Source organism: Pristiophorus japonicus, chromosome 13, assembly GCF_044704955.1.
Source record: "Pristiophorus japonicus isolate sPriJap1 chromosome 13, sPriJap1.hap1, whole genome shotgun sequence".
In the NCBI taxonomy this organism is placed as follows: domain Eukaryota; kingdom Metazoa; phylum Chordata; class Chondrichthyes; family Pristiophoridae; genus Pristiophorus; species Pristiophorus japonicus.
This window is the reverse complement of record NC_091989.1, coordinates 167,614,897-167,640,350: the sequence shown is the minus strand read 5'-3', so window position 1 is coordinate 167,640,350 and position 25,454 is coordinate 167,614,897. Positions and strand designations below refer to the sequence as shown.

The 25,454-nt window shown below is 43.5% G+C and overlaps 1 protein-coding gene across 1 annotated transcript in view; it reads right to left on the bottom strand.

Moving 5' to 3' along the window:
* The window catches only part of LOC139278344 (calcium-transporting ATPase type 2C member 2-like), a 111,090-nt gene that overhangs the window by 31,337 nt on the left and 54,299 nt on the right, over nt 1–25,454 (bottom strand). Inside the window, exons 7-14 of the mRNA XM_070897013.1 lie at nt 24,764–24,872; nt 21,644–21,793; nt 20,376–20,444; nt 16,063–16,138; nt 9,517–9,583; nt 2,634–2,758; nt 886–983; nt 34–135 (exon numbers count right to left, since the gene is read on the bottom strand). Coding sequence (XP_070753114.1) covers nt 34–135; nt 886–983; nt 2,634–2,758; nt 9,517–9,583; nt 16,063–16,138; nt 20,376–20,444; nt 21,644–21,793; nt 24,764–24,872 — 796 coding nt within the window. The remainder of the gene's footprint in view (nt 1–33; nt 136–885; nt 984–2,633; nt 2,759–9,516; nt 9,584–16,062; nt 16,139–20,375; nt 20,445–21,643; nt 21,794–24,763; nt 24,873–25,454) is intronic.

The following is a 25,454-nucleotide window of genomic DNA, read 5'->3' as shown; positions in this document are numbered from 1 at the left end:
CACATCCCGAGAATAATTTTTTTAAAAACTTACTTCAATCAGTTTTCCCACAGACACATTGGAGAATGCCTTTATTATTTCTCCACTGGGTAATAAACACACATTGCCATTTCCATTGTATCCTGTACCAGTTACCTGTAACAAATGAATAATTTATCACAACCTACAATGTAAATACATTGGATTAATCAGTCACCTAGAAATACTTACACTTAGGTCTGTAGGCAAAGCTCTGTCAATAATATGTGCTGAATACTTTCAGGTAGTTTGAAGTTATGGATCTTATTTAAAACATTGCAGCTAATTGTTTCTCCGCAATATAATATGAATAGAACTTTGTTTATTATACAAGTTTATAAGAATGATATTGACATCAAAGGATTTCTTTGAAAAGTATGTTATAAGAACATAAGAATTAGGAGCAGGAGCAGGCCATTTGGCCCCTCGATCCTGCTCCGCCATTCAATGAGATCATGGCTGATCTTCTGCCTCAACTCCACTTTCCTGCACTATCCCCATATCTCTTGATTTCTGTAATATTCAAAAATCTAGCAATCTCTGTCTTGAATGTACTCAATGACTGAGCCTGCACAGCCCTCTGGGGTAGAGAATTCCAAAGATTCACAACCCTCTGAGTGAAGAAATTTCTCCTCATCTCCGTCCTAAATGGCCGACCCCAACTCCTCTATGCCAAAATTGGCTTCTCGTCTATGCCAAACGTTCACTTTATTTCTTTTGACTCATCATTCTACTTGGGTAAAGGTTAGGTTTGATATGTGGAACATTGTGGTAAATTTCCTCCAAACATTCTACCACCAATAAAGTGGCAAAGTGTAATTGTAAACCCCTTATCAGGATTAGTCTGCAAGGTACTTTAATACCCACCTCTGCATGTATGTCATCTGATGTTACCAATCGTGTTACAGTCATCTCATTGGCCGTAAGGGTGCCAGTCTTATCAGAACAGATAACATTGCAGCAACCTATAATTTAAAAATGTGACTAGTAATTACCTGCATTAGAAACAATGCTTAATTCTCTCCATAAACTATATTCAAGAATTGATTCTGAAACTAAGGGGCTGAAATTGGTGAAGGTCAAGGCCCGCCCAAAGGACCGCTGATGGCCGAGAGACCGGGTAGTACTTTGCCTGGAAGATTCCGCTAAAAGAGGCGGCAGTACCACCCAGCAGCCAAACAATGGCTTACACCGTCAATCTGGACGGCAGCGGGCGGGAGCTCTCAATCTCAACAGCAAAGGCGCTTGCTGCCCAAGTGCCGCCAAGGATGCAATCAGGCCCAGGGAGGGTGGAAGACCTGCAAATAAAAATCATGGCAAACAAAAGAAAAACATCGGAACACCTTCGGGGGACCCCATCCAGGTAAGTTTCTGTTAAAAAAAAAAGTTAAATATGGTCGCTAACCTTTTTTTCCCCGTTCTTCATACCTACCGTCGGTGTTAGAACAGCCTCCAAGCAGCGACTCCCGCCCGCACCAATCTGGCAGCTCAGCGGCCGGGAGTCAGCGGCAGCGCCACCAATATCGGGGCCCAAGATATTAAGAAAGGCTATAAAATATATCAAGGCAATTCAGATGCCTTCACATACAAGGAGGATTGTAAACAGAATCATAGAATGGTTACAACACAGGAGGAGGCCAATCGGCCAGCTCTCTGCAAAAACACTTCAGCTACTCCCACTCCCCCGCCCTTTTCTCGCAGCCCTGCAACTTTCTTTTCCTTCAGGCCTTCACATCCTTCCTAAAGTGTGGTGCCCAGAATTGGACACAATTCTTCAGTTCAGACCGAACCAGGTTCATCATAACTTCCTTGCTTTTGTATTCTATGCTTCTATTTATGAAGCCCAGGATCCTGTATGGTTTTTTAACTGCTTTCTCAATCCGCCCTGCCACCTTCAACAATTTGTGCACATATCCCCCAGGTCTCTCGGTTCATGCACCCCCTCTAGAATTGTACCCTTTAGTTTATACTGCCTCTCCTCATTCGTCCTACCAAAATGTATCACTTCGCAGCTTTCTGCATTAAATTTCATCTGCCACATGTTCACCCATCTCACCAGCCTGTCTATGTCCTCTTGAAGACTATCACTATCCTCCTCACTGTTGACTATAATTCTAAGTTTAGTTTTATCTGCAAATTTTAAAATTGTGCCCTGTACACCCGAGTCCCAAGTCATTAATATACATCAAGAAAATCAGTGGTCCTAGTACCAACCCCTGGGGAACACCACTGCATACCTTCCTCCAGTCCAAAAAATAACCGTTCACCACTACTCTCGGTTTCCTGTCACTCAGCCAATTTTGTATCCATGCTGTCACTGTCCCTTTTATCCCGTGGGCTTCAGCTTTGCTGGCAAGCATATGTGGCACTTTATCAAATGCATTTTGGCAAGATGAATGAAAAGTATAAATTGAATTTACAATTTTTTTGGTTGATAGATACAAACAAATAAAAGATGTGTTTACAAAATCGGCTGCATCTTGCCTGATATTTCCTCTAGGTGATTCTATTTTAGATGGACGTAAAACAAATCAAATTATTCAAAGAAAAATAACCACACAATATTAAGTTTAGTTGTTTAAAATTAATAAAATAAATGAATGTTGTTGACTTACCTAATGTTTCCACAACATGAAGTTTCTTTATTATGACTCTCTTCTTTGACATTCTAATCACACCTAGCGCTAGTGTTACCGTGACCACAATTGGCAGCCCTTCTGGAATAGCTGCAACTGCCAGGCTATCAAAAAAACAAGAAGCCATGTTACAGCGAAGACTGATCCTATCCTCAGACAAAGAGCATATGCGTACTTTGTGGTTGGGGATCACTGGATAGCAATCAGAAGTGGGAACCATAGGAAATGGTGGAAACAAGGAAAATCAATTTGGCCAACAAGTCACCCATTATTGTTTTTATTTGTTCTCACGATTTGCCCAACTCCAACTAGGAAGCTTTACAGCCATGTTTTGTGGAAATGGAGTCACATATTGGCCATACCTTGGAGGGGTGGCAGCTTTCTTTCCTCAAAGGGATTAGTAAATTGGATGGGTTTTTAAAAAAATATATATATCTGGCAGCTTTCATGCTAATTTCTTTCCTGGTTCTAACCCAGAAATTACCAGATTTATTTAGTTCAATTTAATATAATTGGCTTTGATCAGTGTAAATGATTTATCTGTAACTTTATTAATTTCCTTCACCATTTTGAAAATTTGTATTGGGTCTATTAAAAATCCTCCTTTCCAAAAGAGAATAAGCACAACTCATTTAATCTTTCCCCGACTTACTTTCTTGCTCCACTATGCACCCTCTCAAACAGCAATAATATCCTTCTCCTGATGTGCTGGCCAATACTATATACAATACTACAAGAAATACAAAAACATTACAACTTCTTTTGATATGCAATTTAATCATTCTGCTAATACAACTCAGTAACTGGCTTGTCATTCTTCATTGCAGATACATCCCTACATATCAGTTACTGGCACTTGCCCAGATGAATCCTCTTGATTATGAATGATAACTGACTTTAGCCAACAGAAAAACAATTTCAGATAATTTTTCCATAACTGTCTGCCTTTGCCTCTAAACACAAACCACTTATCCTGCTGCATCTCCCTAATGGTCCTCTTAATATCACAACATGTTGTATCATAATATATCCTTGCATCAGCTCTTGATTGCACCCAAGAGGCTTCAAGTATTGCTTTAAAAGGTCCTTTACTTTCATTAAAAGCTCTCCTCTTTGCAGTTGCCTCAACAGGATGCTGCTTAGCAGATGGGTAGCTAGCAATCTCTAGCTACTGAGCCACGCAAGTCATTGACCCCATCATTTGCTGGTGACCTCGTCGACAATCACACATTTCAAGTCTCATCTTTTGTGGTAAGCAATTATCATTCTTGTGGCTGAGCGCTTTAGTCTGATCACCCATAGCACAGAGGCCATGAGCCACTGCAAATTAATAGCTACCCTTCGTCATCAATACAGCCTTTTCTACAAGATGGCCAACTGCTAATCTTTTAATGAAGATGGTAATTGGTCAATGGTCTGAAATTTCTTAGTGACACTGAACACTGTATTTAGAAAGGAAAGGGCATACCCAAGCTACCCACAACTATATAATGGATTTTTGTATCCTTTTGAATCCAATACCAATACCACCTTTTTGGTGAACTTCTGAAAAGGAGAGAGCACAGCTGCTGGAAGGATTTGCAACACCGTAGAGGGCACAAGACTGATATATTCCAATATTCCATGAAGAGCAATAGGCAGTCAAAATTAGTTCTGCAAGGCCATCTAAAAATATGCCTACAGTCTGGTCCTCTGACACTCAACATTAAGTATCTTCAGAGGAATGTACATGATCCCATAACCTATGGCCGTGATCCCTTAAGTAATGATCTTTTCCCGGTCAAGGTTAGCTCAGCACATCCTAATTTCCACTATTTTAGGTCCTGGTCAATGATCACAGCCATCTCGGATTCTATAGACTTTTCAACGACTTAGTAACCATGGAAGCTTAAATAATAACCATTGACCATTCCACATGTTTCCTGTAAGGCAAACTTCTAGTGTAGGAAAGATCACTCTTAGATTTCTTAACACCCATGGAGTTGAAATTCTAGAGGCAAGTAAGAGGAATTCTTGTGCTACTGTATAATTATGGATGAGTCATGGGTTTTAGCTGATGCAGAGAAGAGGGGAATGCATATACTACCCATGCTCTTGACAAATGGTCAAGGAAATTGAGCACATGGGTTTCCATCTCTTCTTCAGCAGAGATTTCAAGCTGAGCCTTTTTTGCATTCTGTTGCTAGGCGGCATTGAATAATGGAATTAGTGCTAAGGTTCACACCAGCATATCTTTCAAGAGACCCTGTGATGATGGGCCTCACCTTTGCCCCATTTGTAGCCATGTAACACTCAGGAAGATCTTGGCACTACTTTGTAACCCAGATTTCTGCCATGAGCTCATCCACCTAGGGCAACATGTGTACCTCATAAATGGTGTTGAAATAGCTTAGGATAAAGTTGCAGAAAACAGAGGTCCTAGAAATTCAGGAGTGCCAATTTTTGGGCGCACGGCAAACGCAGGGAATTGAACCATGAGGCATACTTTCAGGATTCTTGGGAGAAGGTAGTATATGTTGGATAGCAATCAAAAGTCGGAACCCTTGCTAAATTTTCTCCTTCTAGTGAAATTGAGCCCAAATGAAGTACCCCTGGGTGGAATCAGCCAACTTAGCAGACAGAAAATTGCAGTTTTAGGAACCATTCATTCAGCTAAGCTGGAACGGGTAGAAATAATAGACACCACCACATACACAAAGACAGGTTACACAACAAATAATATAAAGAAAAATCAGTGCAACAAACTCAATTAACAAAAACCCCTTTTGTGCACACATTGTGAAAATCCAACTACAACAACTTGTATTTATATAGCGCCTTTAATGTAATGAAATGTCCCAAGCCACTTCACAGGAGTATTATGAGACAACAAAAATTGACACCGAGCCACACAAGGGGAAATTAGGGCAGGTGACCAAAAGCTTGGTCAAAGAGGTAGGTTTTAAGGAGTGTCATAAAGGAAAGAGGGATTGGGGCAGGGGGAACGTTTAGGCAGGGAATTCCAGAGCTTAGGGCCGAGGCAACAGAAGGCGATTATAATCAGGGATGCACAAGAGGGCAGAATTAGAGGAGCGCAGATATCTCGGGGGTTGGGGGTTATAGGGCTGAAGGAAATTAGAGATAGGGAAGGGTGAGGCCATGGAGGGATTTGAAAACAGGGATGAGAATTTTGAAATCAAGGCGTTGCTTAAGCGAGAGCCAATGTAGATCAGCAGGACTTGGTATGATTTAGGACACGAGCAGCCGAGTTTTGGATTACCTCACGTTTATGTAGAGTAGAATGTGGGAGGCCAGCCAAGGGTGCTTTGGAATAATCAAGTCTAGAGACATGGAAGAGGGCTTCAGCAGCGGATGAGCTGAGGCAAGGGCAGGAACGGGCGATGTTATGGAGATGGAAATAGGCGGTCTTAGTTATGCTGTGGACATGTGGTTCGAAAGCTCATTTCAGGGTCAAATATGACACCAAGTTTGCAAACAGTCTGGTTCAGCCTCAGACAGAAGTTGGGGAGAGGGATGGAATCAGTGACGAGGAACGGAGTTTGTGGCGGGGACCTAAAACAATGGCTTCGCTCTTCCCAATATTTAATTGAAGAACATTTCTGCTAATCCAAACTGGATGTCGGGACTATTTAGAGATCGTGGAGGGGTCGAGAGTAGTGGTAGTGAGAGCGAGGTAGAGCTGGGTGTCATCAGCGTACATGTGGAAACTGATGTTGTGTTTTCAGATGTTGTCACCAAGAGGCAGCATGACCCCAACTTCCTCGCTGCCATGTTCCACCTCACAGTCGACAAGCTCCCCGCTGGAGTGGAACTAAACTACTGAACCAGTGGGAACCTGTTCAACCTTCGCTGTCTCCAGGCCAGATCCAAGATCACCCCAACCTCTGTTGTCGAGCTACAGTATGCCTGCGTCTGCGCACGCACAGAGGCTGAATTCCAGGACATAGTCGACGCATTTACTGAGGCGTACGAAAGCATGGGCCTTACACTAAACATCAGTAAGACAAAGGTCCTCCACCAGCCTGTCCTCACCGCATAGCACTGCCTCCCAGTCATCAAGATCCACGGCGCGGCCCTGGACAACGTGGACCACTTCCCTTATCTCAAGTCGCTGGAGAAATACCACCAATGATGTCTCCGCAAGATCCTACAAATCCCCTGGAAGGACACACACACCAACGTCAGCGTCCTCATCCAGGCCAACATCCCCAGCATTGAAGCACTGACCACACTGGATCAGCTCCACTAGGCAGGCCACATCGCTCGCATGCCAGACATGAGACTCCCAAAGCAAGCACTCTACTCGGAACTCCTTCACGGCAAACGAGCCAAAGGTGGGCAGCGGAAACGTTACAAGGTCACCCTCAAAGCCTTCCTGATTAGGTGCGACATCCCCACTGACACCTGGGAGTCTCTGGCCAAAGACCTCCCTAAGTGGACGAAGTGCATCTGAAGGGCGCTTAGCTCCTCGAGGTTGCCGCCGAGAGCACGCAGAAATCAAGCGCAGGCAGTGGAAAGAACATGCGGAAAAGCAGTCCCACCCACCCCAACGACTATTTGTCCCACCTGTGACAGAGACCGTGGTTCTCGATTTGCACTGTTCAGTCACCTAAGAACTCATGTTAAGAATGGAAGCAAATGTTCCTTGAATCCGAGGGACTGCCTATGATGATGATTTAATAGGAGGGGGCCAAGGATACATCCTTGGGGGACACCAAGGATCTATCAAACTACAACTATAAATAATGAAAACTTTTCATGAACTCAGGAGTGAACAGTTTAAAGTTACTTTGGAAAAAGAATGAAGGACTAAATAAGTTCTTTGAAAGAATTTTTAATATCTGGATTTCACCAATAATTTTTCACCTAGCTCTGGTCCCACTGAACCTCCTGTAGCCAACCAGCCTGACCCACAACCTGCACTTACTACTTTTGGCCTAATCGTGCCTGGTAACAGTCTGTAGAGATCAATCAAATTAGAACTCTGTCTTTTCACTTGTGCTGCTGGAACAAAAAAATAAAACGGTAACTATTTTCCCTAATGTATTATTAACTTACAGCTAAAATTATTTCAAAGCTAACTTCAGCAAGTTCAGTATTTTTAAGATGTCTAACACAATGGTTATTGTTATCCTAGCACATTAAACTGTATTGCCTAGAAATTCGCCTCGGACGGTGGTGCAGAATGGGTGGTATTGGATCGGCCGCCCGTTGTATCTAGCATCTGATATTTAGTTCTATTGCAGTCATTCAGATACCACCCGTTTTGTGTCACTGCCCGCCTATGTTCCCTGGAGTGTCAGCTGTGGTTCAGTGGGTAGCACACTCGCTTCTGAGTCAGGAGGTTGAGAGTCCAAATCCCACTCCAGGGACTTTTGAACACAAATAAATCTAGGCCGACACTCCAGCTGCACTGTCGGAATGCTGTCTTTCAGATGTGATGTTAATCCGAGGCCCCGTCTGGCCTCCCAGGTGAACGAAAAGCATCCCATGGCACTATTTCGAAGATGAGCAAGGGAGTTATCCTCGGTGTCCTGGCCAATATTTATCACTCAATCAGCATCACCAAAAAACAGGTTATGTGGTTATTATCACATTGCTGTTTGTGGGAGCATGCTGTGCACAAATTGGCTGCCATGTTTCCTACATTATGACAGTGACTACACTCCAAAATACTTCATTAAGACATCCAGTGGTCATGAAAGGCACTATATAAATGCAAGTCTTTCTGTAATTTTTTTTTGGCTATTCACAGCTTCATTATGGGACTGCGTGAGCTCTTCAAAATGGATGTTCATATTTGTACTGCAAAAATGGCCACCATGCTCCACCTTTCATCTATGATTGGTCCTCTTTGAGGATAAACCACACCCTGAAGTTTCACTGGAATGTGTAACTGGAACCACCCATCCCAAGGTCTCACTGACTTTACAAATTGTAACTCGCTCCACTTTGACTTCCTGAAGTGACAGAGGACAGAGCTCCCCAGAAGACAGCAAGGGCCAGCCAAAGTGCCTTACCCCAGTCCAAGTGCATGCCTTCCCCAGCCGAAGTGCCTTACCCCAGTCCAAGTGCATGCCTCCCTCAGCCGAAGTGCCTTACCCCAGTCCAAATACATCCCTCCCCCCTTCCCCCCACCATAGATGGGGCAGACATTGTGTACGATTGTTAACAGGTTTATTGGATAGGAAGTGAATAGTGAGTGTCGTGACGTCTGGATATCATCCACTCCCACGATATCCCTTGTGGGGGGGGGGGGGAGTGGGGGGGGGAGTTGGAAGAACGTGATTCATCTTCCCAGAGTTTCCTCTCTCCCCTCCGATCCCCCTCCACCAGTGTGTCTCCACCTTCCCTCCAAACACTCTCTCCCCAGCCTCTCTCACTCTCTCCCCCGCTGCATCTCTGCTCGGCGCCGCTCTCAGCCCCCCGCCGCTGCTCTTGGCCCCCTGAGAGGGGTCGGAGCAAGGGGTGGGGTGGGAAGAGTCGGGTGCGGGGCCGGGGCCCTGAGTGGGCAAAGAGAGTCGGGCCTCAGCGGCGTCTCAGGCCTCAGGTGCTGCTTCTCTGCACCACGTGGAGGGGATGATTTGGGGCCGGGAAGGGGGCGGGGCAGAGCTTGACAGGTGCGGGGCTTGACAGGTGCGGGGCTTGACAGACGCATGTCTGTCAATAAAAGTGCAGTACAAATAAATAGTTACACTGGTTCAAAATACCACGCATCTGTGCGGTTACTACTTTGAAATGTCGGCAAGCCGGCTGCGCTGGTTCCCTGGAGCAGCACGTGGCCACGCACCTTACAAGAAACGCTGCCGCCAGAGTTGAATTTCTCGCCCATTATTTCTAAGAGGGACGTTTATGTTCTTACCTAACTCCTATAGTAAACATCCCAAGCAGGTGCTTCCCTTGTATCCAGCCAATCAGCATCATTACACCTGTCGAAAACAAAGTTGACATCTGTATAAAAAAAGTGTTGGAATTAGTTAAGACATTGGAGGTGAATTCCCTGGGGACTCCTCCCATTCCATCGCCGTGACTTCAGCAATGGTGAGCTCCCATTTACAATTTCAAGCAATGATCATTATTAGCAGAACTGCATTTAACCAGAAAGAAACAAAAAAAAGTTACCAAATATATTTCATTTGGGAAATTTTAGGTATGGCAGCTCACCTGGCCGAATTCAAAAGAGCATTCTACCAATTTTCAATAGTGCTGGTTAATATCCCATGCTAATACTTACAGCAAGTGAGAAGATAATGCTGTTTTATCATGACAGGAATATTATACTAAGCTTAATATAACTTAGCCTGTCCATTTATGCATGATTCAAATTGTTGTAAATAGGTACATACTGAGATAAAATAAAGGCTGCTCCTGGGGGAGTTTATAGATTGTAAATTCTTGGCTCCAAGTCAGAAGAAAACAACCAGAAAGGATTGGCTTTCTTTTTTAAGCTGCTACTTGTTTATTGGTGGATTCCCTATAGGTTCAGTTGTGATGCGTTCGCTGTCTCATGCAGATTTCATGCAAGTTCCCGTCATTGTTTTAGCACTTTTTGGTATATCAGCTGCTACTCTTCATCAATATGCATCATCTGGCCATGACTTCACAAATTTTTCCTTGTTTTTCACAAATATTGTTCATGTGGCAGGAAGCTATAAATCTGATGCTGTGAAGACAATGTCAACATCACTCGACCTCAGCAGACACCTCCAGTGTCTCTTTGCACGGCCAAATGCATGTTTCCGAAATAGTTTTTGGACTGTGCAGTTGGAAGTTGAAATTTGCCAATCTTGGCTCAGATAGGAGTTATTGAAAATCGGTGTGGGATCCATGAACCATGTGAATACACAGTGGGGATAATTTTAACCCCACATGACGGGAGAGGATCGGGATGGGGGCTTAAATTTGAAAAAACATGAAACCGAAACTGACCCGCCGCAAACCCGTGTACTTCAGGTATAACCGCGACAGTCAGGAATTATAATATCTAAATGAAGCTTCGTGCCTCACATCTTGGGAGCTATTCAAATTTAACGGCTGCGGACTGGGCGTTTCAGGGCTCAGGAAACCTGTCAGTTAAAGGGAGGCGGGAGCTGCCAGATCCAGCAAGTAAGTGCTTTCTCAGCATGGCTTGTTGGCCAGGAGGATTGCTTCCCCGCAGTCCCTCATGAAACCTACCACGATCTCCCTTCCAGGCAATCAGTCGACACCAGCCCCCCCTCCCCCCGCGATCTCTTGGACCCCCGCGTGTTCGCTCTCTGCCCCCACCCACACTGTGATCTCTCCCCACTTCCCTCTGCCCTGCTCCTCCCAATCATCTCAATTGCCGGGGACTGTCCTCTGTGGTTCCCCGACTGCTGTCTTGTACCACTGACTTCCCTCTTCGCCAGCCAGCCTTTCAATCTGGCCAGCTGCCAGGCAGGAAATAAGAGTTTAAAAAAAATTCTAAGAAGAACATAAGAAATAGGAACAGGAGTAGACCATACGGCCTCTCGAGCCTGTTCCGCCATTCAATAAGATCATGGCTGACTTGATCATGAACTCAGCTCCACTTCTCCGCCCGCTCCCCATAACCCCTTATCGTTTAAGAAACTGTCTATTTCTGTCTTCAATTTATTCAATGTCCCAACTTCCACAGCTCTCTGAGGCAGTGAATTCCACAGATTTACAACCCTCAGAGAAGAAATTTCTCCTCATCTCTGTTTTAAATGGGCGGCCCCTTATTCTAAGATCATGCCCTCTAGTTCTAGTCTCCCTCATCAGTGGAAACATCCTCTCTGCATCCACCTTGTCAAGCCCCCTCATAATCTTATACGTTTCGCTAAAATCACCTCTCATTCTTCTGAATTCCAATGAATACAGGCCCAACCTACTCAACCTTTCCTCATAAGTCAATCCCTTCATCCCTGGAATCAACCTAGTGAACCTTCTCTGAACTACCTCCAAAGCAAGTATATCCTTTCATAAATATAGAAACCAAAACTGCCCGCAGTATTCCAGGTGTGGCCTCACCAATACCTTATATAGCTGTAGCAAAACTTCCCTGCTTTTATACTCCATCCCCTTTGCAATAAAGGCCAAGATACCATTGGCCTTCCTGATCACTTGCTGTATCTGCATACTATCCTTTTGTGTTTCATGCACAAATACCCCAGGTCCCGCTGTACTGCGGCACTTTGCAATCTTTCTCCATTTAAATAATAACTTGCTTTTTGATTTTTTTCTGCCAAAGTACATGACCTCGCACTTTCCAACATTATATTCCATCTGCCAAATTTTTACCCACTCACTTAGCCTGTCTATGTCCTTTTGCAGATTTTGTGTGTCCTCTTCACACATTGCTTTTCCTCCCATCTTTGTATCATCAGCAAACTTGGCTACATTACACACAGTCCCTTCTTCCAAGTCGTTAATATAGATTGTAAATAATTGGGGTCCCAGCACTGATCCCTACAGTACCCCACTAGAGAATTAACCATTTATCCCGACTCTCTGTTCTCGCTTAGTTAGCCAATCGTCCATCCATGCTATTATATTACCCCCAACCCCGTGAACTTTTACCTGTGCAGTAACCTTTTGTGCCACCTTGTCAAATGCCTTCTGGAAGTCCAAATACACCACATCCACTGGTTCCCCTTTATCCACCCTGTTTGTTACATCCTCAAAGAACTTCAGCAAATTTGTCAAACATGACATCCCCTTCATAAATCCATGCTGACTCTGCATGACCGAATTTTGCTTTTCTAAATGTCCTGCTACTGCTTCTATAATAATGGACTCCAACATTTTCCCAACCACAGGTGTTAGGCTAACTGGCCTATAGTTTCCTGCTTTTTGTCTGCCGTCCTGCCATTAAATTTGGCCTTCCTGGCATTTCCCGGCCACTGACAGGCGCCCTGTACCCTCCACCACTCCCCGTGAATATCAGTGCCAGTTTGCCAACAGCCAGATTACCACTGAAATATTAATGTCTGCTTGGATTTTTGAACAGAGTAACAGCATTATTCACAATGTTTAGGCTGAAAGGAATTTGTAAGCACATGATGTGGGCTTTGCCAGGCCAAAACATGTACAGTGCTAATGGGTTTCTGATCACCTCCCCATATCCAGTATCAACTTGTATTGTGTGAATATATAAAATCACATACACGACTCCCAACAGAGGAATCTGCTGTTTTTAGAGAGCCCAATTTCGTCTTGATTGCATCACTAATCCTCTATTGCTGTCTGGCCTATCTTTTGTTAACATACTTCAATACTTTTACCAAAATCACATAGAATCACACCTATGGTAGATATTAAGGGGCCAAGTTTCGGCCCGAGTTGCTCTTGTTTTTTTGGAGCAACTGGTTTAGAATGGAGTATCTTAGATATTTGAATTCTCGGCATTTAGTTTGCTCCAGTTCTAGTCAGTTAGAACAGTTTCACTTTGGAACAGAATTTTTTTTCAAAAGGGGGCGTGTCTGGCCACTTACGCCTGTTTTCAAAGTTTAGGCAGTGAAAACTTACTCCAAACTAACTTAGAATGGAGTAAGTGAAGATTTTTGTATGTTCGAAAAAACCTTGTCGACACTTTAGAAAATCAGGCGTAGGTTACAAATTAGGCGTAGGGAATGGGGGGGGGGGTTTAAAGGGAAGTTTACAAACATTAAACACTTAAGTTTTACAAATAAAGAGCCATCATCAATAATAAATGATAAATACATTAATAAATCAACCAATAAATCAATCAAAAAAAATTAATAAAAATAAAAATAATTTAAAAAAATCAATAAATAAAACATTTTTTGCATACCGACTGCAGCACCGGGAGTCCTCCAACAGCGTGCTGGGACGGCCCCCCCAGTGTGTCTCTGTCAGTGTCTCTATCTCTCTGTCTGTCTGTTTGTGTGTCTCTCACTCACTGTCTGTCAGTATCTGTGTTTCTGACAGTGAGGGGAGGGGGAGAAGGGGGGTGGGAGGGGGAGGGGGTGGGGGAGGGAGGAGAAGGTGGGTGGGGGGGGGGAGGAGAAGGGGGGTGGGGTGGGGGAGGAGGGGGGGAGGAGGTGGGGGGGAGGAGGGGGTGGGGGCGAGGAGGAGGGGTGGGGGGGTGGGAAGAGGGGCGAGGGGGAGAGGGGGGGAGAGGGGGAGAAGGGGGGAGAGAAGGAGAGAGGAGGGAGGGATGGAAGGAGAGAGGAGGGAGGGAGGGAAGGAGAGAGGGGGAAGGGAGGGAAGGAGAGGGGGGGGGGTGAAGGGAGAGAAGGAGGCTAAACGGCCGGGCTCAAGACTTCGGGCTGGATTTACAGGTAGGTGGCGTCGGGTCTCGGTGGGGGGTCGCGGAGATTCGGGGGTGGGGGGAGAGTCGCAGGGGCGGGGGGGGGGAGAGAAGAGGGGAAGAGTCGCGTAGGTCGGGGGGGGGAAAGAGAGGTCGGGTCGGGTTGGGGGAGCGGAGGTCGGGTCGCCGGTGGGGGAGGGGGGGTGGAAGCAGAGGTCGAGTCGCCGGGGGTGGGGGGAAAGAGAGCGGGTGTTGGGTCTGGTCGGGTGGGAGGAGCCTTATCCACGCAGCCCCAGTGAGGCCATTCAGCCAGGGCTCGGGGCTGCGTGCTTCGGGCCCCTCCCACAGTTTTGTGCGCCCACTGTAGCGCGCATATGCAGAGGTCCCGGCACGCCCAGCTCCAGAGGACCTGCAGGGAGCCGGCTAATAGGTAAGTTTTTTTTAGGCGCACTTTCTGGCGTGCTAAACGGGCGTCCAGGTCCGGGCTGCGCCGTTTTAGGCGCGGCCCGAAACTTGGGCCCTAAAAGTTAATTACTGTAATGCAACACACCTCCGCAATTCCTACATTACAACAGTGATTACCTTCAAAAGTACTTAATTGGTGTAAAGTGCTTTGCAACTTCCTGAGGTTGTGAAAGATGCTATAAAAATGCAACTCTTTGTTTCTTTTTACTAATTGGATCTCTGTTGGGACAGATCCGTGAATGCCTCTGTATTTGGAGGAAGTCAGTCTGCCAACTTCTACCCCATTAGCCAAGATAATGAATAGTTCTACCTTGAAATGCTAGAACACAGGTTAGTTGTTGCTTCATGCATGACAAAATGGGCAGTCATTAGGGAGTCAAATTAAGCATGAAATGGGTCATTTTTCTGTGTAACAAATTAACTTTTTGGTATATAGACAACGCAATAGGATAGAGAAAAGTGAAGTAAGGTCATCGACCTGAAACGTTAACTTGGTTTCTCTCTCCACAGATGCTGCCTGACCTGCTGAGTATTTCCAGCATTTTCGGTTTTTATTTCAGATTTCCAGCGCCCGCAGTATTTTGCTTTTTGTGTTGCCTACTGTGTATTGAAACACAATGGCTGGGAAATTCGACATCTGCCTAAAACAGTCGCGATTTCAATGCAGTGGCCACTCCACCCTCTGTCGTGAGGCCCGAACCCATTTCAAATGCTGAAGCTCGCTTGGCTGTGGGAGGGTGGAAGATCAACCAGCATCTATACTGAGCCAGCCGGCAGGTCGGGTGTGGGGGGGGAGGTGGAAAGAGAGGAAATGAGGTGATCCCGGGGGTTGAGCCCCAGACAGACCGGCAGCGGGCCAGAGCTGTTTCGTGGGCCTGACAGGAGCATTTCTGCTTCTCCTGGTCTCCAAAAAATAAAGACCCAGCTAGTTTTGTGTACAATCTCCAGCAGTCCCTTTAAGAAGTGTTAGTTAGGCCACTCAATGCCTGGTACAACTAAGCGGATCAAGTGCAAACGATTTGCATTTGAAATTTAGAGTCAGCATCCTATAACTGCATAGGATCCGGATTTAGATATTTAAGCAGCTGTTTCAGGCGGCTGAGCTGTTCGACAATTAACAGGCCCGCCTAAATATTACATCAGGCAAAAGTGTGACCGAGGTACTCCCCCCAATTTTCAACTGTGACACTCCTGTTTGCAGGTGCAAAACAGACATCCCGGAGTTGAATTTCTTCCCCCAGTTTGTCCAGAGTCAAGACTGAAAGGAGACTGCAAAATGTCACAAATCTGCCCGATTGAATAATGTTATGAAAGTAGTAGTCATAATGAAGTTATCCCACTGAAAAGGATCATACAAACGATAACTTCTCTTCTTCTTAGGCAGTCCCTCGGAGTCGAGGCTGACTTGCTTCCACACTAGTATGAGTTCTCAGGTGACTGATGAGTCCACTGTGGGATCTATAGCAGTCTCTGTGGGGCAGACGGTGCTTGGTTTGTCGTACGCTCCTTCCACTGTTTGCGTTTGGCTTCCGCGTGCTCCTAGTGAAGAGACTCGAGGTGTTCGGCGTTTTCCCAAATGTTTCTCCTCCATTTTGAGCACTCTTGGGCCAGGGATTCCCAGGTGCCGGTGTGGATAACACTATGTTATTTATAGATCACAAAAGGAAAATTAATTTATTTTGCCCAACTTACCAATTACTGCAAAAGAAAACAATGATAATTGTTTCCCTAGCTTGTCCATATTCTTTTGTAAGGGAGTCTTTGGAGCCTAGACAAATTGAAAAATAAAAATCAATATTTGACAGATTAAAGGTTTAAATGTTTTTATTGTTTACAATTACAAATTAATCAACAAGATTTAAGTTCTTAATTGAAGTACTATAAACCACAGTAATTGCTTTTTTAAAAGACTGTATTTGCACAACCCACTTCTTATCAATGCTGACACATCCAAATTCATCAATGGATAAAAAAGGGAAAAAAAGTTAGGAATCGAGTTTGCCATTTTAGAAACAAGATTGCACGATGAGAAACTTATATGGAGAAAACCAATCCACACATTTTGTAACATAAATACAGATACTAGGAGAACAAAGGAGGAAAAACATCAAATTCACTAACATTTCACAAAGAATATGATTGTGCAAGATTAACAGTAAAAAGTCAGCAAGAAAATTTAGTCCTCCCATTCCCTTCTTGTGTTCTTAATAAAAAAAATGGAACACTTCCCACTTCAAGCACCCGGTGGCAATATCAGGCATTTACCAGTCTGGTATAGCATAGCTAGAGACTGAGTAAACATAGAAAATAGGTGCAGGAGTAGGCCATTCAGCCCTTCGAGCCTGCACCTCCATTCAATAAGATCATGGCTGATCATTCACCTCAGAACCCCTTTCCTGCTTTTGCTCCATACACCTTGATCCCTTCAGCCATCAGGGCCATATCTAACTCCCTCTTGAATATATCTAATGAACTGGCATCAACAACTCTCTGCGGTAGAGAATTCCACAGGTTAACCACTCTCTGAGTGAAAAAGTTTCTCCTCATCTCGGTCCTAAATGACTTACCCCTTATCCTTAGACTGTGAACATTGGGAACATTCTTCCTGCATCTAACCTGTCTAGTCCCATCAGAATAATATATTTTTCTATGAGATCCCCTCTCATTCTTCTAAACTCCAGTGAATACAGGCCCAGTCGATCCAGTCTCTCCTCATACGTCAGTCCTGCCATCCCGGGAATCAGTCTGGTGAACCTTCGCTATACTCTCTCAATAGCAAGAATGTCGTTCCTCAGATTAGGAGACCAAAACTGAACACAATATTCCAGATGAGGCCTCAACAAGGCCCTGTACAACTGCAGTAAGACCTCCCTGCTCCTATACTCAAATCCCCTAGCTATGAAGGCCAACATGCCACTTGCCTTCTTCACCGCCTGCTGCACCTGCATGCCAACTTTCAATGACTGATGTACCATGACACCCAGGTCTCGTTGCACCTCCCCTTTTTCTAATCTTCCGCCATTCAGATATTCGGTCTTCCTGTTTTTGCCACCAAAGTGGATAACCTCACACTTATCCACATTATACTGCATTTGCCATGCATTTGCTCACTCACCTAACCTGTCCAAGTCACCCTGCAGCCTCTTAGCATCCTCCTCACAGCTCACACCGCCACCCAGCTTAGTGTCATCTGCAAACTTGGAGATATTACACTCAATTACTTCATCTAAATCATTGATGTATATTGTAAATAGCTGGGATCCCAGCACTGAGCCCTGCGGCACCCCACTAGTCACTGCCTGCCATTCTGAGAAGGACCTGTTTATCCCTACTCTCTGCTTCCTGTCTGCCAACCAGTTTTCTATCCACGTCAATACATTACCCCGAATATCATGTGCTTTAATTTTGCACACTACTCTCGTGTAGGACTTTGTCAAAAGCCTTTTGAAAGTCCAAATACACCACATCCACTGGTTCTCCCTTGTTGACTCTACTAGTTACATCCTCAAAAAATTCTAGCAGATTTGTCAAGCATGATTTCCCTTTCATAAATCCATGCTGACTTGGACTGATCCTGTCACTGCTTTCCAAATGCGCTGCTATTTAATCTTTAATAATTGATTTCAACATTTTCCCCACTACTGATGTCAGGCTATAATTCCCCGTTTACTCTCTCCCTCCTTTTTTAAAAAGCGGTGTTACATTAGCTACCCTCCAGTCCATAGGAAATGATCCAGATTCGATAGACTGTTGGAAAATGATCACCAATGCATCCACTATTTCTAGGGCCACTTTCTTAAGTACTCTGGGATGCAGACTATCAGGACCTGGGGATTTATCAGCCTTCAACCCCATCAATTTCCCTAACACACATTCCCTTCAGTTCCTCCTTCTCGCTCGACCCTCGGTCCCCTAGTATTTCCGGAACGTTATTTGTGTCTTCCTTCGTGAAGACAGAACCAAAGTATTTTTTCAATTGGTCTGCCATTTCTTTGTTCCCCATTATAAATTCACCTGATTCTGACTGCAAGAGACCTACTTTTATCTTCACTAATCTTTTTCTCTTCACATATCTATAGAAGCTTTTGCAGTCAGTTTTAATGTTCCCAGCAAGCTTCCTCTCATACTGTTTTCCCCCTCCTAATTAAACCCTTTGTCCTCCTGTGCTGAATTCTAAATTTCTCCCAGTCCTCAGGTTTGCTGCTTTTTCTGGCCAATTTATATGATTCTTCCTTGGATTTAACACGATCCTAATTTCCCTTGTTAGCCACGGTTGAGCCACCTTCCCAGTTTTATTTTTTACTCCAGACAGGGATGTACAATTGTTGAAGTTCATCTATGTGATCTTTAAATGTTTGCCATTGCCTATCCACCGTCAACCCTTTCAGTATCATTCGCCAGTCTGTTCTAGCCAATTCACATCTCATACCATCGAAGTTACCTTTCCTTAAGTTCAGAACCTTAGTCTCCGAATTAATTGCGTCACTCTCCACCTTAATAAAGAATTCTATCATATTATGGTCACTCTTCCCCCAAGGGGCCTCGGACAGCAAGATTGCTAATTAGTCCTTTCTCATTACACATCACCCAGTCTAGGATGGCCAGCCCTCCAGTTGGTTCCTCGACACATTGGTCTAGAAAACCATCCCAATACACTCCAGGAAATCCTCCTCCATCACACTGCTACCAGTTTGGTTAGCCCAATCTATATGTAGATTAAAGTCACCCATGATAACTGCTGTACCTTTATTGCACGCATTCCTAATTTCTTGTTTGAAGATGTCCCCAACCTCACTACTACTGTTTGGTGATCTGTACACAACTCCCTCTAGTGTTTTCTGCCCTTTGGTATTCTGCAGCTCTACCCATACAGTTTCCACATCATCCAAGCTTACTATTGCGTTAATTTCCTCTTTAACCAGCAACGCTACCCCACCTCCATTTCCTTTCTGTCTATCCTTCCTGAATGTTGAATACCCCTGGATGTTGAGTTCCCAGCCTTGGTCACCCTGGAGCCATGTTTCCGTAATCCCAATTATATCATATTCGTTAATAGCTGCCTGCTCAGTTAATTCGTCCACCTTATTACGAATACTCCTCGCATTGAGGCACAGAGCGCCTTCAGGCTTGTCTTTTTAACACACTCCTTTTATTCCCCCCAAACAGTATTCATCAGTCCCAAAGTCAGAGGGGCACCCTGTGATGCACCAGTGTGACCACCAATCGTCTCTGGAGTGAGATTTGCCAATAAGTGCAAAATTAGGGACAGTTTTGTGTTGTGGGCCAATGCCCATTAGAAGCTGGAATGAGACAGTCTGGAAACTACTATACTGTGCTACCCCATTGCCCCTCTCATTTTTAACAGCACAGGATGTTAGCACACTGTAACTATTGAAAACCAGAAGAAGAAAATAATTGCATTTCTTCCCTTTAGCAGTGAACCAAAGATGAGTCTAAACTTGTCAGCTCCACTTTCAACCAGGAAAAAAAACATATTTGCAAGGAATTCTGTAATGGATGTATTAATGTAGCATCTCAGATGTGTTTTTAATTGCTTAAAGAGCTCGAGAGTGGGGGAAGTAGTGCTCCCTTTAACTCCTGATGGGTTATCTGGCCATTCTCCCTCTCTGGAGTGTGAAAATGAAGTCAGCAAAATTCAATGCATTTAGTATAAACTGACAATCTGAAGAGCCATATGTATGGCTGGTGGTGTGCAAAAAGGAAAGATTCAAACCAGTATAGTTGGAAAGTTATAGCTATGGCATGTTGCTGGAAAGAATGGAGAGCACTATACTTTGACAATGTTTTGGAGTGTTCAATGCCAACACTGGATGGTCAATGGGATGTGACTCACGGTCATCCTTTACTTCAACGAGGGCAGAAAAAGAAACATGGAGAGAGGAGAACCTCAAGGTCTAGCTAACCATGTGTCTGCATTGGATAGATGTCAAGATAACAGTCATCTGTAAGCAATGGTACGGAATAATAAACATTCGAATGTATACCTCTTCAGCTTGCATCATTTTAAAAATTTCTCCAAACTCAGAGTTTTCACCAGTTCCAATCACAATGCCCTGGACACAAAAACAAAACATCACACAGGCACACAATATATATATAAATTTGCAGCAGAAAGCATCCAAATTGGTCAAATGTAAAATTGATTCTGGATGGATTACCTTTGGAATTGGCTTGCTGGTCATTCAGATGGTCTGTTAGAGGCCTTTCCGTTTCTGGCCTTTGATTTCACAGCTTACACTGAGTGATCACTTGGCCAACTGAATGAAGCAGCTCAAAAAGGGAGCAGACTACAATTCCAAGAATGCACCAGCACCAGCCTATGTAAGCAGCTCTACACAATTCCCAGAATGCACTCAAGACTGCCTTCTTTCTGGGCACAATGAACAGCACTAGATTTGGGAGTTTGGTGGGGTGGGCACATATAATCAGCAGAATATATTTGTTTTAATTGATAGCTAAACTGACTATTCACACAGCATGACAAGACTTGCTGTTTTACAAGCCTACACCCCTATCCAGCAATGAAAAAGGCTGGAGCTCTGGCAGAGATGAGTCAAGAAGCCATTAGGATTGGGAAAGTAACTGTAAATCTGTGGGCAATCAAAAATCAAAATGAAGTAAAGCATGAGTTTTTGAAATTTATCAAAAAGTAATTTAAATAATTATAGTCAAGAGGTTATCCGCTTATCCACCTACAACGCATTACATGCACAGAATTATTTATGCCACAGATATGCAAGGGGAACAAATGTATTTTTTTTTTATCTACCTGCATGGTTGGCATACTATTTATGTATTTTAGAAATACTCATGAGCTTACCATGGGACATCCATATTAGCAATAGCAAAATATTAAATTGTTACATGGTATAATATTCCTGTGTTTCACATGAGCAATGTTACAACAGATCCTCTCAGTCTAGGGGTGATTTCCGTATGGAGCATAAAAAGGGTGGGCAGGGTGTGTGTTCTGCCCACCTGAATGAATTAGCGTGGAACTTGTGCATTCCTAGTGGCTAGTTCATAAGCAACAAAGAGCCTCGAGAGCAACTGTCTGCCCACCCGCTTGGATCAAAAGTGAAGGCGGAAAAGTAAGTTGCAAGCTAAAAATGGAAGTGGAAAATAAATTATAGGAACAGATGACCAAATTAAAAATTATTTGATAGTGCAATATCTCATGTCCCTTTAATGCTGCACGTATGTAAAATTTGCATTTCAGCTTTATAAAATAGAAATTTAATAAAGCAGATACCTTTCCATTCCCGTATCGTACCAGGGTACCCATGAATGCAATGTTTTGAAGAGAAGTCAAATCCTCAGCTTCCGACAAGGTTGCAGCACTTTTGCTACAAGCTTCTGACTCCCCTGTGAAACTTGACTCATCAATCAACAGATCAATGGCCTAATTTAAAAGCAATAAACTAATCAGTATCAACATACAGTTGGAAACAAAATGCGACATTTTCACAATTGATAGATTTCTATTTGCCAATCACAAAATACTGCCGCACAAACAGAAATTGCAACCATCAGTCAAAGCACAAACCTGCAACACTGAATTATGCACCCAGTACAGCAGTTTTAAAAAACTGATTTACTCTAAATAAATTTCCCACCAGGGATTAAATAAAATCTTTAATTAATTATGCATTTATGTTGTGTCCATTTCTGTGTGTCCATTAGTTTGTGCATGTTGGCTGCCACTCCAGACTCAAGTGCATTACTTCTATCTCCATTTTTTTGTACTTTTCTTGACCTCTCTTAGAGCCTTCTCCCCTGTCTCATTCCCTTCCTGTCACTTCGCCATGTCACCTTTCATTTCTCCCCTCTCAAGTACCTTGCCCTCCCTAAATTATATCCTAATCCATCATCATCATCTCAGCCTTAGAATTCACTGTGGAGAATTAGAGGGGTTTAAAATCATGAAGTGTTTAGATAGAGTAAATAAAGATAGATTGTTTCCAATGGCTGAAAGGTCGATAACCAGAGGGCACAGATTTAAGGTGACTGGCAAAAGAACCAGAGGATTACATAGGATATAACACACCATTCGGCCCAACCAGTCCATGCTGGCATTTATGCTCCACTCGAGCCTCCTCCCGTCATTCCTCATCTAATTCTATCAGCATAACCCTTTATTACCTTCTTCCTCATATGCCTGTCTAGCCTCCTCTTTAATCTATACCATTCGCTTCAAACACTCCCTGTGGTCGTGAGTTCCACATTTTCACCACTCTTTGGGTAAAGAAGTTTCTTCTGAATTCCCTATTGGATATACGAACATAACATACAAAAAATGATGGATAGGTAAAGACCATCTGCTCCATCAAGCCTGTCCCACTTAGCGTGATGACTATCTTATATTGATGGCTTCTAGTTATACTCTTCCCCACAAGTGGAAACATTCTCTCTGTATCCACGCTATCAAAACCTTTCAGAATTTTAAAGATTTCGATTAGGTCAACCTCAGCCTTTTTTTTCCCCCAAGAGAAATGAGACCCATCCTGTTCATCCTTTCCTGATATGTATGAGGAAAATGGAGACATGAGGAAAGCATTTCTTATGCAACGAGTGGTTAGGAATTGGAATGCACTGCCTAATCGGGTGGCATATACAGAATCAATAGCCTTCAAAAAAAGGTAATTGGATAAAGACATGAAGGAGAAAAAATTAAAGGGATATGGGGAAAGAGCAGGGGAGCGGGACTAACTGGATAACTCTTCGAAAGAGCCGACGCAAACTTGATCGGCTGAATGGCCTCCTTCTGTGCAGTACTATTTTATGATTCTATGAAAAGGGGCCACATGAACATATTGTACCATTAGAGCCGTCATAACATGCATTTCCAAATAGAATTACAGGAAGAATACAATTAGCAAACTTTACAGTCTTCAAGGGGGAAGGGGAATGAGGGAAATGACATAATTGGCAATTAAAAAATGTTAATTTTTGAAGGAATTCTTTATAATATGCTCTAATTTGGGAAAAGATTTTTTTTAAAATAAATGTTAATACATCAGAATATATTCGAACTTTAGAAATACGCTAAATTCAAAATCTTTTAAATGACCTTTTCTGTACCATTAAATATCAAGCTGCTGATACTGCAATCTTACATATGTAAACAAAATTGAGATTCAATGTCATACAACCCATTAGCGGCATTATGAGCACTAAAAACACAATTGATTCAACATGCTTCTAACTACAACAGAAAAGTGCAAGGAAAATCCGCCATAATATAATACTCAAAACCTCTCAGTAAATCCATCTTGTGATTTAGACAAACACAAGCCACTTTACCTATGCTGCACAAAGGAAATTGATCACCTGAACACCTCAGTTATGTGTCTTATGGTTCACAGGAGCACATCCATTACCCACTTTAGTTTTTAACAAGAACATTTATATGGAGAATACACTCACACTTGTCAAAATTTTGCTATATGGCGCTCAGCCGATACCAGGTTTGGGTTGCCAACGTGAAAGATATTAAGAACTTAGCAAACTCCGTGTGTGGGTTGCAGAGCAGACTAAGTTTCAGATTTCCCTGGGGGTGGCAGGGAAGAGACATGGGAAAGAACTATCTGTTCTGATTTCAGCCCATTACCTCGTACAACAAACATGGTTCCACTGGCCCATTAAGCTGAACTAGTAGCTGGGAGAGGAACAATCTTTTCCTTTATGCCCTTAAATAAAAGCTGATTTGTAAACAGCGGACTCCAAATTAGTGAAAAGCAAACAAAAGGGCTGATGTTTGCAGTGATAAGTTCAGTGCACTGGTAACCTTACAGCAGGCATAATTAACTGGTGTTTGTTCTGAATGCACTCTGGCCTATGATGATGATGACGACTCTGGAAAATAAAAGTTAAACTGTATGCACAATAGTATTCATAAGACCTGAACCTAGAACAACTTGCATTGAAAGCTTCAGAGACAGCATCTGACCATTCAACTTCACACATTACTTTTCTTTCTATACCATCCTCAAGATCGACTTCATCACACGTCACCTCCTTTGCTTCTATTGCAACTGCTAATATTATAACAGCCCTACTTCTATTCCTAAAACACACATATCCAGAAAAGCAGAAAAATTAAGCAATGCTATCTTAACACAATAAAAATTTACACTAGGAACAGCAGCACTCTCATATTACGAGGTCACCAAGCATCATTCCATCACCTGCACCACAACTTCCCCAGAGTTCTCCATAAATTTATAGAATTATTGCATCTTATCATTATCTTCAATACTGTGCAGAAAATGTATTTAATCGTCAATCCAAATTATAGTCCAGCTAAATAAACTGTTGTCATCTGCTGATTTGCCAATCTGCTAGAATAGTAAGAACATAAAATAAATCAAACCTCAAACAGTCGGACATCTGCAGGGACTCGATCACCAACTGAAATGCACACAATGTCACCGATTACAAGTTCCCTTGCTAGCAGGTGCTCCAGTTTACCTTCACGAATGCTGCAAATGAGAAGACAGACATACTAATATTAGTGTGCATTCTTTTGAAATACAAAAGCTTTAGCAACTTAAGAACTTTTTTTGAATCTTTAAAGTTGAATCCTGTTCCTTGAAAGATTATGGCCAAGAATTTCCTTGCAGCTGCTCCTGATCCGTGGTCGCAACTCGCCAGAAGTACAACGGAAACACTGTTTACATCCACAAATGGGAGTTTCTGCTGCACTTCAACGGAATTACGGCAGCGGAGTGCGAGCAGTTCCTAGAAAATTCCCGCCCTTTGCATCATTCTCCCATCCGAGCAGGGAGGATTGCTCCTAGGGAAGGATTAAGGGCTGGGGGGGAGGGGGGGGCAGATGCCTGGGGCCCAAGCCTAGAGTGGGTCCATACAGGTTCGGATCAAGGGTAAGGGTAACAGTATTGACATAAGTATTGTAGCAAGAGCGGAGCGAAGCCATGAGGGCTTAGGCGCAAGTTATTCTCAACTTGTTGTAAACAGACTCTAGATGCCCTTTTTCTAGAGATGCATTCTACACACAAATCAGTGCAAAAAAAGGAAAGAGCACCAGCTACGTGAGGAGCAAA